The 13,342-nt window shown below is 26.8% G+C and overlaps 2 protein-coding genes across 2 annotated transcripts in view; one reads left to right on the top strand and one right to left on the bottom strand.

Annotated features, from left to right (window-relative positions):
* The window catches only part of LOC107449649 (methyltransferase 2), a gene marked incomplete in the record, with an annotated part of 14,211 nt that extends 12,562 nt beyond the window's left edge, over nt 1–1,649 (bottom strand). The window contains 1 exon segment of the mRNA XM_071182070.1: nt 1,628–1,649.
* Nucleotides 1,650–1,782: 133 nt separating this feature from the next.
* Nucleotides 1,783–13,342, top strand: part of LOC107449655 (DExD-box helicase 52) — a 19,514-nt gene continuing 7,954 nt past the window's right edge. Inside the window, exons 1-9 of the mRNA XM_043054766.2 lie at nt 1,783–1,958; nt 3,683–3,785; nt 4,670–4,794; nt 5,834–6,019; nt 6,121–6,201; nt 8,702–8,870; nt 9,298–9,370; nt 10,801–11,004; nt 11,511–11,601. Coding sequence (XP_042910700.1) covers nt 1,869–1,958; nt 3,683–3,785; nt 4,670–4,794; nt 5,834–6,019; nt 6,121–6,201; nt 8,702–8,870; nt 9,298–9,370; nt 10,801–11,004; nt 11,511–11,601 — 1,122 coding nt within the window. The 5' untranslated portion in view covers nt 1,783–1,868. The remainder of the gene's footprint in view (nt 1,959–3,682; nt 3,786–4,669; nt 4,795–5,833; nt 6,020–6,120; nt 6,202–8,701; nt 8,871–9,297; nt 9,371–10,800; nt 11,005–11,510; nt 11,602–13,342) is intronic.

Below are 13,342 nucleotides of genomic sequence, written 5' to 3'. Positions count from 1 at the left end.
TTAAATTAAGACTGCTTATACCTTATAAACGATAAAGAAGTGCAAATATTTCATTCTGTATCTACACACATTTTTTCAATAAATATTTTAAGTAAGATTTGTACATCTTAGTCAATTTATTTAATATCTTTCTTTAGCAAAACATATATATTTTCAAATTTATAAATTGATTTAAATCAATATGCGTATGAAGTCTTGATAGAAATCTGACTTTCTGTGCCTTAAAGTAAATGAAATTCAAAAATACTATATCGCGATACATCGCTATATCGCGATGCAAAACTGACGATATATCACGATATATAATTTCTAATATCGCCCAGTCCTAGTTGAGAACATTTTGACACATCCATAAGGAAAAATCTAGAAAAATGGAATGTATTAAATTGCAGTGAAATATTTGATATCTTTATTGGTTATAAAATTAATTTATAATTTTTGATACAGGGATGTTTTTGTATGAGTACCTATTTGTACCAACTAACTTTGCCCAAGCCAAAAGGTTTTTTAACTTGCAAAAATTAAAAGAAAAAAAAAATGCAAAAAGGTTTTCCTCAGGAAACCCTTCAAGTTGGTGCCCTTCTGTGATATTGTTTAGTTTCTCATGTGCCATAGCCCAGTTTTCTTCAAAATTTAGCAACTTTTTGTAGTAGGTACCAATATGAAAATATTTTCTTTGATATGATGAAATAACATAAAACACTTTCCCTGCAAAATGCTACGGTACTTATCCATTTTGCTGATGCAGGCAACAAAGGCATATATTCTAAGCGTATTTTAAATGCAAATCTAAAATTATTAAACTAATTTTTAAAGAGATACCGATACAATTGTCTCTAAATTTAGCAACTCTTGTGGTAGGCACCAATATAAAAATCTTCTGTTTGAAATGATAAAATAATTTAAAAAATTTCCTTGAAAAATGCTACAGTATTTCTCCATTTTCTGGTGTAGGTGACAATGTTGCCAATAAAAAACAGTATACATTTATTTGTTTTTTTTTTCAACTTCTTTTATTTGATTAATTAAATAATAAAATAACTGAATTTACCTGAGTAGGAAAAATGGATACGTACCAATGTGATGTTAGCCTATAATAATGTCATGTTTGTAAAAGTCTACACTTAAAGAAATTAGTATTTTGGGGGATATTCCTACATCATGACGATTATTGTCCGGTAGATCACGATATAATATGAAAATATTCCCAGTATTTTAAAAGGTAGAGAAAAGAGAAAGGGATGAGGGGAAAGTCTCAAAATTTTCTTTAAAAGTTTATTGACTGCCAAATAATAAGAAAACTCAATAAATATTTGTTGTTGTTATTGTTATCAGGCATTTTAAAATACAACAGGTCATTTCAACGTATCGGAAAAATGCAATAAACTTATCAGGGAAAATACACTACATCTATTTTAGACGTAACTCTAAAATTATGAAACTCATTTCTTTAAAAAAAATAAAAAATGCAGATACACAAACTAGCATTTCTATAGAAAAAGAAAGTATGACAAAAAGTCAGTGAAAACTCAACGAGAGTACTTACTTATTAAGATTAGGGGGAATTATTATAAATATTTCAAACAAAGGATACTTTTTGAAAATTCAAATAAAATTACTCATTCGCTTTAATTAAAAAATGAACCATAAATCTGAACTTAAGAACATGAAACTATAATTTGTTTATTTACATTTCTAACAAACCTGTTCCGCTTATTTAATTCTGCCCGTCTGTTGCATTAAAAATTCTTTTTTAAATTTTTTTAAACTGCATTTAGTATGATATGGCAACAATTCATTTATACTAATGTAAACAAACAAAGCTCAATCTGATTGGAAGTGAATATTAGGGAAATTTTAAACTTAATATGGAAAGAAGTCTTGAATTATTTAAAATTGTCGCTTTCGGAACAAGTTTCGATCCATGCAAACCTCGTCGAAGAGAGAACAAATTAAAGGTTCGAATACACTTAAGAAATATTAAAGTCTTTTGCGTTTAATAGTTCCATTAAAACACGTGTTGAAATATATTCTCTTTTTGTACCATGAAATCTGCAATAAACCAAAATTAGCTTATGATAATCTGTTGACACTTTTAATTTAACATATGAATTACCATGCTTATGTATAATGGATAAAATAATGTTTATGTTATTTTCAAAATGCTTCGTCTGTTAGTAGAGAATTTTGGTTACGATCACCCGAAACTAGTAAAAAAATCTTTTTATATTTAAACTCCATAAATTCACAATCTAAAAACTCTAACGCTACTAGTTTATTGTTGATTCTTATTTTCAGTGTATTTTGAAAAATATTTTACCCAAAGCGTTTTTTCAATTGATATTTTAATTCCTTTTAGATTTATAGCGTGGAATTGGGTGCTCCTTGGAGCTTATGCTGCTTTTAATATTTTCAATTTTCCTATTATTTCGATTCTTAATATTAATAGAATCTCTCTTTTTAGTCATTTTCACTGTTTTTTCTGTATGAGCATTAAACATCACCAAAATAAGAGATGCTCTCACAGTTGCATATTTTTGCCATAAAATTAACACTGACTCTCTTGCTAATTGGTCATTGTGCATGCTTTCTGAGACCGTGATTTAAAAGATTTCCTAGATCAGTTAATATTGTGAAAGTTAGTTATTATATTGTAATAATTTGTTAAACAATTTTATAAGGTTAATTTTAGGAAATTATTAATTTAGAAAGATTAATTTTCAGGAGTTTTGTGATTCTTTTCTTTTCACTTGGGAATATTTTGGTATCTGTACCTACAGTAAAAAGGTTTATAGATTTTAGTGACAACCAACCAATGACGTATTGAAAACTAAAATTAAAAAGCTTCACAGCTTCACAAATGAAAATTTACTCAAAGGATTTAACTTGTATTGACTTCCTGACAAACCGCTATGTATATTTAAAATTTCTTTTTTTTTTTTAAAGCTTAAAAACCCTTTATTTTGGTGCAAGCAGGTATAAATTTTAAACATAATCAGGGGTCTGCCCAGGCCTAATTTACTACCGTTAAGCGGTACCTTCACAAATTCAACTTTAGGAAAAACGGTAGTTTCACTAATTCAACTTCACGAAAAATGATAGTTTCACAAAATACTTTTTCTTAAAATTTTATTTTTGTATCCCTTAAGAAACGATAAATCCATATTTTTGTGTTGATTTTTCTATATAATTTTTAATTTTTCCCAAATTATGTCTAAATTTTCACAAAATAGGTACCTCTCAGAAAAACCTAGGCAGATCCCTGATAATTTAAACAAATTTAATTTGTTAAGCAGTTTTGCAATCAAAAATCATCTTACATACCTTCATTATCATTCAAGTATTTCTTATTTTATTTATTTTTAAATATAAAATTACTTTAAATACCATAAATTATTTGGATGACATTGCAAGAAGAAGTGTTTTACTAATTGTCTTGCCTTAAAAATTGCAAAATTTGTATTCATATTTTGTTCTATATTTTTTATTTGATTATTTTCATTAAAATGACAAGAAACATGAAAAATATGTGGAAATTTTATTAAATTTTTTTTTAAATTTGTGTATAATTTATCTCTTTAGTAAAGTTTGATTTAAATCATTTATTTAAAAATAGCTGTTGATTTTACTTGAAACATTCAAGATTCATTTTATCGAATTATAATTTTTGTATTACTTATAGAATGCTAAGCGGAATAAGAAGAAGAAGTTTGAGGAATTGAATGCAAGCCAAAATGGTGGCATTGAAGAAAAAAGAAGGCAAGAAAAAGAAATTAGTTCATCAGGTTAATTTTCATTTTATCTTGTTAAAACCTTTTTCTCAATTCTTAGATATGCTGTAAAAATGTTATACCTCTCTCTGACACAAAATAATCAAATCTTATCATTTAAATGTTTTAAATAAATAAACAATTTCAAAAGTAATCTGAGATTCATTATTGTATGATTCTTCAGTTTAAAACTAATGTACTAATTTTTTTAGTACTTCAAAAATAAAATTAATGGATGTTTTAAGTAAGTTGACAAACAAAAATGTTTTATATTGTTTTCTTAATTTCAAGTGTAGAATGTCCTGCTTAAACAAAAAATATTATGATAGTTCTAACTAAAACATTAATAGTTTAGTAGTGGTACTTGCTACCATAGTCCCAACTCTTAGTTCTAATCCAGGTCCTTGAAATTGCAAAAGTTTCATATCATTTGAGGCAACCATTGATGTGTTTAGGAATAAATACCCCTCAGTATTGTTAAGGCAGACCAGAATGTGTTCTGGAGATCCTAAAATGTTACTGTTTTACATGGTGGAAAATTTTTTCTTCCATTTTCAAATCTTATTTGCTTTTGCTTAAGGTGATCACTTCTAAGTCTACAAAGTATTCTTGAGATGCTTTAAGGGTCCTCAAATCCTTAGATTTGACTAAATCAGGGACTAGGCACTAAGTCATTAGATTTTATTCATTTAACTATGTTTGGTCTGTTTATTTAGTTAAGGGATTGAATAGGAGATTTTAATTTTTTTGTTCTGTTTATTAAATTTATTTAGAACAAATCTAAGTTCAAATTACCAATAATATAAACTCGAAAAGTGTATTGTTTGAGCCAATTAGTTTTTTCTATTATTAATAAGTTTTATCATTTAGACAACAATATAAGTAATGATATTTTCTAGATTCCAGTGATAGTTCATCAGATGAAGAAGAAGGAACTGATAAAGAAAAAACTGAAAAACCTGTTAAGAAAAAAGAAAAGAAAAGATTGTCTGCAATGCAGTTGATAAAAATTAGGAAAGAAGAGGTAATTTGTTATGCTTTTTTTATTTTTTCTATTTTGGCTTTATTTGCGCAATAAAACCAACATAGAAAATCATAAATTCATTGGTGATTCTACTAGTACAGGAATATTTGGAATATTATCAAAAAAAATTTGTTTAAAAAATTTGGGGAAAATCATTAAAACTCTCCAATGCTTAGTTAATAATAATACGTCATAACAGCAGAGCTTAAAACCTCAACAAAAAAAATTTTGTGTTATTTTTTGTGGTACAAATGAAGGGTAAAAGGACATAGCATTCAAAAACCTGTGAGTTTCAGCAGGACAATTACATTACTAAGCATATTGAGTTGACCATGTGCAAAACAGTGAAAAGCTTTCATAACAAATAAGTTTACAAGCATAACAAAATAAATTTTGAAGGATTGAAATGGATGAAATATAATTTTTCTAGCATATTTGTTCTTGTGTTTTGATATTTTAAATAATTATTTATTAAAAATAATTATCATGCATAACTAACAAAATATACAGATCTTTTTTTTTTAAGAAAAACTAATTATTTCATATCAAATTTAACAAGTTGTAGTTTATTTTGTAATCTCATTTTAAAGATACATGAAAAATATGCATATTAAGAAAAATTTCATTACATTTATCTTTGCTTTGATTAATAATATAATAGAAATATCTAATGTAAATAAGGTGGTATTGTAGTTCATTTTGTAATTTTAAAGATGTATGAGAAATATGCATATTAAGAAAAATGTAATTACATTTATCTTTACTTTGATTCATAATATAAAGGAAATATGTGAATAACATGGTACTCATAAGAATAATATGATATTGGGTATCATAAGAGAAACAATGATCCTTCCTTCTTGAGAAGTTGACCAATATAAGTTGCACTTCGTTTCTATTTCTTGTAAGTGTAAGGAATTTTTCCAAGTTCTGACCTTGGAAAAATTTCTTACACTTACAGGAATTGAAAAGCATCAGCTAAAATAAATATTTTTAAGAATGTCATATATTTTTCTTCAAATTTCTTCTCTATCTTCAGGTTACTCATTTCCGTCGAGTTAATAAAATATATGTTGTGGGTGATGATGTTCCAGATCCCATGGAAGCATTTGATCAACTAATCTCTGATTATGATGTTTCTCCTCTACTATTGGAAAATATTATGAAGCTGAATTATTCAAAACCTACTCCAATTCAAATGCAGGCTGTACCTTTAATGATACATGTAAGTTGCTGCTGAATTTTTTTTTTTAAAGGCATTGATATCATTTCTTAAATGTCAATTCTTATTTCTGTTGTATTTTCAATGGTATGCTTATATTTTAGAATCGTCAACTACTTGCTTGTGCTCCAACTGGATCTGGCAAAACTGCAGCATTCCTCATTCCATTGATTCATAATCTGAAGGTAACTAATTGTGTGTTTTGAAAGAAAGTCTTACACCCAAATTCAGTTAGACTCTGGGACAATATTTATTTTGCGAATCTGATTCTTTTTAATAAAAAGAATAATAAGGTAAATCTAATAATAATAAAAAATGTTCACAATGAGTTATACCCTCTTGTTTTGTTATTTTCTTCTAATAATAAATTATTATGAAAGTAAAATGTTCGGAGATGGGATAAAATAGATACCTGCATCACAGCCTTTCCAAAATAAGAACTGCAATAATATAGCCAGAAGCTCAAATCATATCCTTTTTCAATTTATAAAAATCTTTAATAAATCGACTCTCTCTTTTTATTTTTTTATATTTATTTTTAAAAAAAGGAATTTGTTGATTTTTAAGAAAGTTAAATCCTTAAAAAGAAAAAAAAAGTCTCCTGTTTTTTTTAATAATGATTGTAGATTTAAGTCATGCTGTGATTTTGAACGTGATATTATTAAGTCATAAATGTGATTATTATTATTTTTTTTAAAGTTTGATTTGATTGATAATAAAAGTTTTATCCCCAGAAATAATGGGAGGGAAATGTATATAAATTACTATTTGATGTTCAGATTAGGAAGAAAAAAAGAAAAAAAAGAGACTAAATATGGATGAAAGTAGAGTGATAGTTTGAAAAGATGATTTTTAATTAGCAGTATTTAAAACAATATGCTGTTTAGTAAACATACTTCAATTATGCAATTTTATTTTATGTTTATATATATGCAAGTACTTTTGGATCTTACTAAATTTTTAGTTTCTATAAATAAACAATGAAGAGCATTTTAAAATAATTGATTTTTTTTTTAATGTTTCCTGATCTAGATTGATTTATTCTTCATTTGATATCCGACTAAGTGGGTCTTTGTTTTTACAAAATTATGAGATGAGCTTGAACAAAACTATGTTCAAGCTCATTTAATTTATACAGGGATTGGTTTGTAATAATTACATACCCAATAATTGTAAACGTTTAATTAAAATATCAAATTGTTTTAGTTATAGCATAACTAATAGGTACTTTTTATTAAAACTTATATATATATATATATACAGTGAAACCTCCTGTTATGGACACTCCTGCAAAACGGACGCCTCTCAATACGGACATATTTTTAATTCCCCGGGAATCTTCTATGAATAAACCATTACGAACATTCTCCACAAAGCGGACACTCCCGTAACCGGACGCGGACAGTCATTTTGGTCCTGAAACGTTGTTTTTTATCTCTACAAACCGGACACTACTTTTTCTAAATAAATTGCAAGCTAAAAAAATGCAACTTTTCACCATTTTTAAAGCATGTAAATAAAACTTTTTGCCTTATCCATAACTAAAAATATTGTTAAGCTATTTCACCACCGAAAAATCAATCTTTCTCCTGTCACCTTGCCTTATCTTTGTAAAGAAAGGAGAGAAAATGGTACTGCACTCCTGAAATAATTCTGACATCGGCATCTTTTGATCTTTTCATCTGGACCACACAGGTTATGAGACCCCTCAAGTTGAAATGACTTCTCTCAATGCTTCTTCCCCATTGAAAATTTCTTTAATTTTCTTATCAATTTGAAGACTGTATTTAACACAACTGGGGTAAAAAAAAGAGAACAGAAGTATAATCTTTGAGGTGTTTATATAAATGAAACATTTATTCAGACACTTGATAGCTGATCAATTGTGAATAATCATCTCCATAGGTCCTCATGACTTACAGGTATGCATTACTTTTTTTTCTGTGAATCATGGGAGGTTTATTTTCCAAGAAGGTATTAACCATGTTCCCTATCAAATGATAAGTAGGTGTAAGGGGATGTGAACCTAATAATTGAAACGGACTGAGGAAAGTACGCTCCTATTTGGTATCATATGTCTAACTTGAGTATCTATGCTAATAAGAAAATTATATTTATTTATCTGTAGCAACATCCAGAATTATGTATTTATATCAAACTTCGTTATATATTCTTTTTTATCTTTCTTATTGTTTAAATAAATATTCTTGTAGATATTTACAGTATCGTTATAGATATTATTTAATTATTTCTACATCTTTGAGAATATTCTAAAAACAATTTACGGTGTTAAATTTCGTTATTAGGGTACCCTTCCCGTAAACGGACAAATTTTTTGATCCCATAAATGTCCGCTTAACGGAGGTTTCACTGTATATATATATATATTATAATGTTTCTTGCAAAGAGCTCTAATTTTCAATAATAGTTAAGACTTTTACAAAGAAATCTTTTAATTGTTCTCTTCAATTGCTTGATCCTTTATATGTGAATGGTTTACTAACATTCTAAGAGATAGAGAAATATTCAGTTTTTCACATAGAAGTCAAATCTTAAAATGTATTTATTTCAATTAATTTTAAAGGAGAATAATTTAAAGATGCAATATTTTATATCACTAATTTATGCTTTTATAGTTTATTTTTAATGGTAGTTTTTTTAAATTATAATATTTTTCCCTTTCAGGGTCCTGTAAAGGGAGGAATCAGAGCTGTTGTATTAGCACCTACTAGAGAACTAGCTAAACAGATACATTCCTTTTGTATAAAATTATCTGAGGGCACAGGTCTGAGATCCTTAATTATTGAAGATGTCAATTCTGTTAAAGAACGTCCAAAGTATTTGAAAAAGCATGGTATGTGACAATATATTTCTTCTCAGATTCCCTTAGATTAAGAAATTCTTATTACTTGTTACTGTTAAAATTTTTTGGTGAAAATTTTCCAATGAGTTCCCAGCAAATTAAAAAAATTCAGATTAATTTCATTTATTTATTTATTATTATGACCTTTTTTGCATTAAATACAGTTTCCTTTAAGAAGACTAAGCAGTAAATAAAAGCATGCAAGTGTTCCTTCTTTTTTCCTTAGATAATTTTTATTAATTAAAGATCCCAAAATAAATTTTTTGAGGATTTATAATTATGTAATATATCTTTGATTATCTATGAGTGTGAAGTTAACAGGAAGCAAATACTCTGAGTTATGAATAATTTTCATTTAGAAAGTTAAGTATTGTTATTATTTCAATGTTTAAGTAAAGATTTTTGGTTTTTCTTACAGATATTCTAATTTCTACACCTAACAGACTGATATATTTACTTCAAAATGATCCTCCTGTTATCAGCTTAAACAAGTAGGTTCAATTTGTTATTTTTTAATTCCAGATAACTACTATTTTTAAAAAAATATTTTGTGATAAATATTTTTATGAATCTTGATTATGCTGTAAATAAATTAGTTAGCTTAAATTTATCTGTCATTTAGTCTTTCATTCAATTATAAAACAAGGTTAGTTTCTAAAGGATCTTTGAATAATTCAAGGTAAAGACCATTTTTTGGAGATGAATTAATTGAAATACATTAAGATGTTATTTTTAAATTTTATTTGTATTCTTTTTACTGTATATACAGCATGCATTTTACTCTGTGTTCTCCCTAAGCATTTTTAGAAAGACGGCCCGTCCTGCCTGTCCTTTAATCTTTGTAACTGCACCCTCTTTGCCCTTTTATGAAAATAAGTTTGCCATCCCTTGAAACACTGCCTTTTTATTCATATTTTATTTGTAAGAAAAATTAATTAACTGTTAAAATAATAATTGCACAAAGAAATTATCTGTGTTTATAGGTTTAATTCTGATTACTATTGCTATTATTTACTTTGTTAGGATTATTCTTAACTAGTTAAATTTTTATAAGCTTTTCTTTTTTCAAAGGGTTATATTAATAAATTTTTAATTGATTTTAAATTTTAAAATTATTTTTTAAATAAATAATTTTTTTAATGCACTTATAAATGTTTATTTTCTAATAATTTTCAGTATGAATTATAGAAAAAATCCCTTAAGCTTTTTATTCAGATTCCGTTTTGAAAAAAATTTATTCAGTGTTTCTAAATAATAATTACACACTCGTGAAATTATTCGTGTTTATAGGTTTAATTCTGATTCCTATCACAAATATTTACTTTTTTAGGATTATTCTCAAATGGTTTAGGATTATTCTCAATGGTCTCTTATTTTAGTGAAGGGGGAATATTAATAAATTTTTTTAGTGATTTTAAATTTTAAAACTATTTTTCTAAATAAAAATATTTTTGGATAATTTTTTAAAATAATTTTCGGTGTAAATTATAGAAAATATCTTTTAAGCTGTTTATCAAAAAAAAATTTTTGTTTCTTGTTTTTTGAAGGAAAAAAAAATGCATCTACAAAGATAGCCTTTAAGCACGCCTTTAATTATTATTTATAAACTACAAATTTTTCTCTTTAGATAATGAGTGAAAAATATTTTTTGAAATATACAGATAAAACGGTAACTCAAAAATTGCTGATCATCAAATTCAGTTATTAAATTTTCATGATGATAAGTGAGTGCCCTTTCAAAACTCAAAGTGCCCTTTTCTGTTAGGAATCACCTTGCCCTTTTTTATTCCTATCGAGAACTCCTTTTTACTACATATTCAGATTTTAAGGAGTTACTTAGTCTACTCTTAAAATTATCATATCCATAATTTACTTTTTGTTTTACAATTTCTGAATTTTTAATGGAGATTATATTTCAAAGGGTTCAGTGGTTAGTTGTGGACGAATGTGACAAATTGTTTGAGACTGGTGAAAAGGGATTTCGAGATCAACTAGCAACCATTTATAATGCATGTGACTCTGCAGAATTAAAGAGAGCTATGTACAGTGCTACTTTTAGCCATGAGGTTGAAGAGTGGTGCAAATTGAACCTGGATAGCCTTGTTTGTGTTGCAGTTGGATCCAAGTAAGTTTTTTAAAATTCTTCTTTGGTTTTTTTCTCCTTCGTTTTTCAAAAAGTATAATAAAATAAAAATATTTTATTTATACACTGGTTATCATAAATTAAGGAAAAATCACAAAAATAGCGATAACTCTTTCAAAAGTAAGCCAAACCGTGCANCTTGAGTTATCGCGATTTTTGTGAATTTTCCTTAATTTATGATAACCAGTGTATATATTTTCAAATTAAATCCAAAAATTAAAAGTTAAAATTTTTGCTGCCTTTTTCCTTTTTGAATAAGCTCTAATGTGTTCTTTAGAAAAGAAATTTAAGTAAGACTTCACTTAATAAGTAAATTAATCTTGTCTTAAATTACTGTGAAACTTATTATCCTGCATGTAGTAGGAAATCATACTCAATTACTTATTATTTTTGTTTCTTTTATTTAAAATAATTTATTAAAATTATTTTATTTATGCTGTATTAATTTAAAACTATATAAATGTATAATTATTCCTGTATACTTGTAGGAACACTGCAGTGGAAACTATAAAACAAGAACTCAAATTCACTGGATCTGAGGGTGGCAAACTTGTTGCTCTGAAAGACATTTTGAAGGGGGTATGATAATTTAAGAATTTTTTATTACGTTATTATTTAAGTATTATTGTTCAAAAGAATTTTTATTTACAATGAAATCTGTGTTGTGTAAAAAAAAATGGTGTGGTAAAAAGCTTTTTCAGTTAATGGAAATTTCTTAAAATTTTCTGAGTGATCAGTAAAATAAATTTTGTATTAAAATGTTATGAACATTCTCTCAAATTTAAGGATCAAAACATTCTATTGAGTTCAACCATTATCAAAACCAGGCATGTGATTCTTCTGCAAATCTAAATACCATTGATTCAAGGAGTTCCACGAATTGATTATTAATATTCTGACAAAATTTTCTTGGAGATCTGCTAATCTAAAATATAAATTTCATTACTTATACAAAATCTCACTAACGAGACATTTATTCCACCTTTATCAGCACTGTCTGTTTTTCTCATTCATGTGGGATAACAACTTTTTTCAAGCAGATTTGTTAGAGAAGTACGCAACTTCAGATAAACTTTGAGAACATGAGACTAGAAAAGAAAAATAAATTTGGCTAAAACTAAGAAACTACTGAGGCAAACACAAAAGTATAAAATAGATAATCCAAAAAGTTATTCCGAAATGTCAAAAATGTTTAAGCCCATTTTCTAGGAAAAAGTTTTCTTTTAAATTTGGATTTTAAGGAGTTGCAAATTTAGATTTGTAACTGAAGAATCATTCAACCAACGTGATAAATTTGCCTACTTTTTTATTTGGCTATAATTAGATAGAATTAATTTTTAATGTGATATTACGGTATGAAAATTTTAAATCATGCTTTTTAATTTTTATGTTTCAACACACTTGATACCATCGTAAATCCCCATTTCATCCTCTCTTTTTTGCAGTTAATGCAATTGATTTCGTCATACTTTTTGAAATTCCTACATTATTATGATACGCAAAATTTGAATTATGCCTTTGAAAAATGACTTTATGACACACTTGATTTGCAGTAAATCCTTGCGACGTTTCAATAGCTTTTTTTTTTAAAGGTTATTGCTGTTGATTTCCACATGATTTCTGAAAATCCCAATATTATCATAAGTCAAATTGTGCACCTGAGTATTCACTATTTAATGCAATTATTCTAATAAATTGTTCGGCAATTATCTCTACAAATTTTTGCATAATTTTTAAAATCTTGCTATTTTTAATGCAATATTATTTATTAAAACATGTGAATCTCAAAACATACAAATAACTAACTCCTTTTTGATGATTCCGATTCTTGAGATTTCATCATAAATTCAGGTTTTATCATCAATCGTTATTGCCATAGATGTCACAGTTTTTGATGCGATGACAATTTGAAAAATGCAAAACTGGAGGAATATGTAGTTTATTTCAATATATATACAGTGAAGCCTCCGTTAAGCGGTCATTCTTGGGACCAAAAAATTTGTCCGTTTTTGAGAGTTGTCCGTTTACGGGAAGGGTATCCTAATAACGAAATTTAACACCGTAAATTGTTTTTGGAATACTCTCAAAGATGTAGAAATAATTAAATAATATCTACAAGGATACTGTAAATATCTACAAGAATATTTATTTAAACAATACGAAAGATAAAAAAGAATATATAAAGAAGTTTGATATAAATACATAATTCTGGATGTAGCTACAGATAAATAAATATAATTTTCCTATTAGCATAGATACTCAAGTTAGACATATGATACCAAATAGGAGCGTACTGTCCTCAGTCCGTTTCAATTATTAG

Source organism: Parasteatoda tepidariorum, chromosome 6 (assembly GCF_043381705.1).
Source record: "Parasteatoda tepidariorum isolate YZ-2023 chromosome 6, CAS_Ptep_4.0, whole genome shotgun sequence".
Taxonomy (NCBI): domain Eukaryota; kingdom Metazoa; phylum Arthropoda; class Arachnida; order Araneae; family Theridiidae; genus Parasteatoda; species Parasteatoda tepidariorum.
This window is presented reverse-complemented; position numbering and strand designations above follow the sequence as displayed.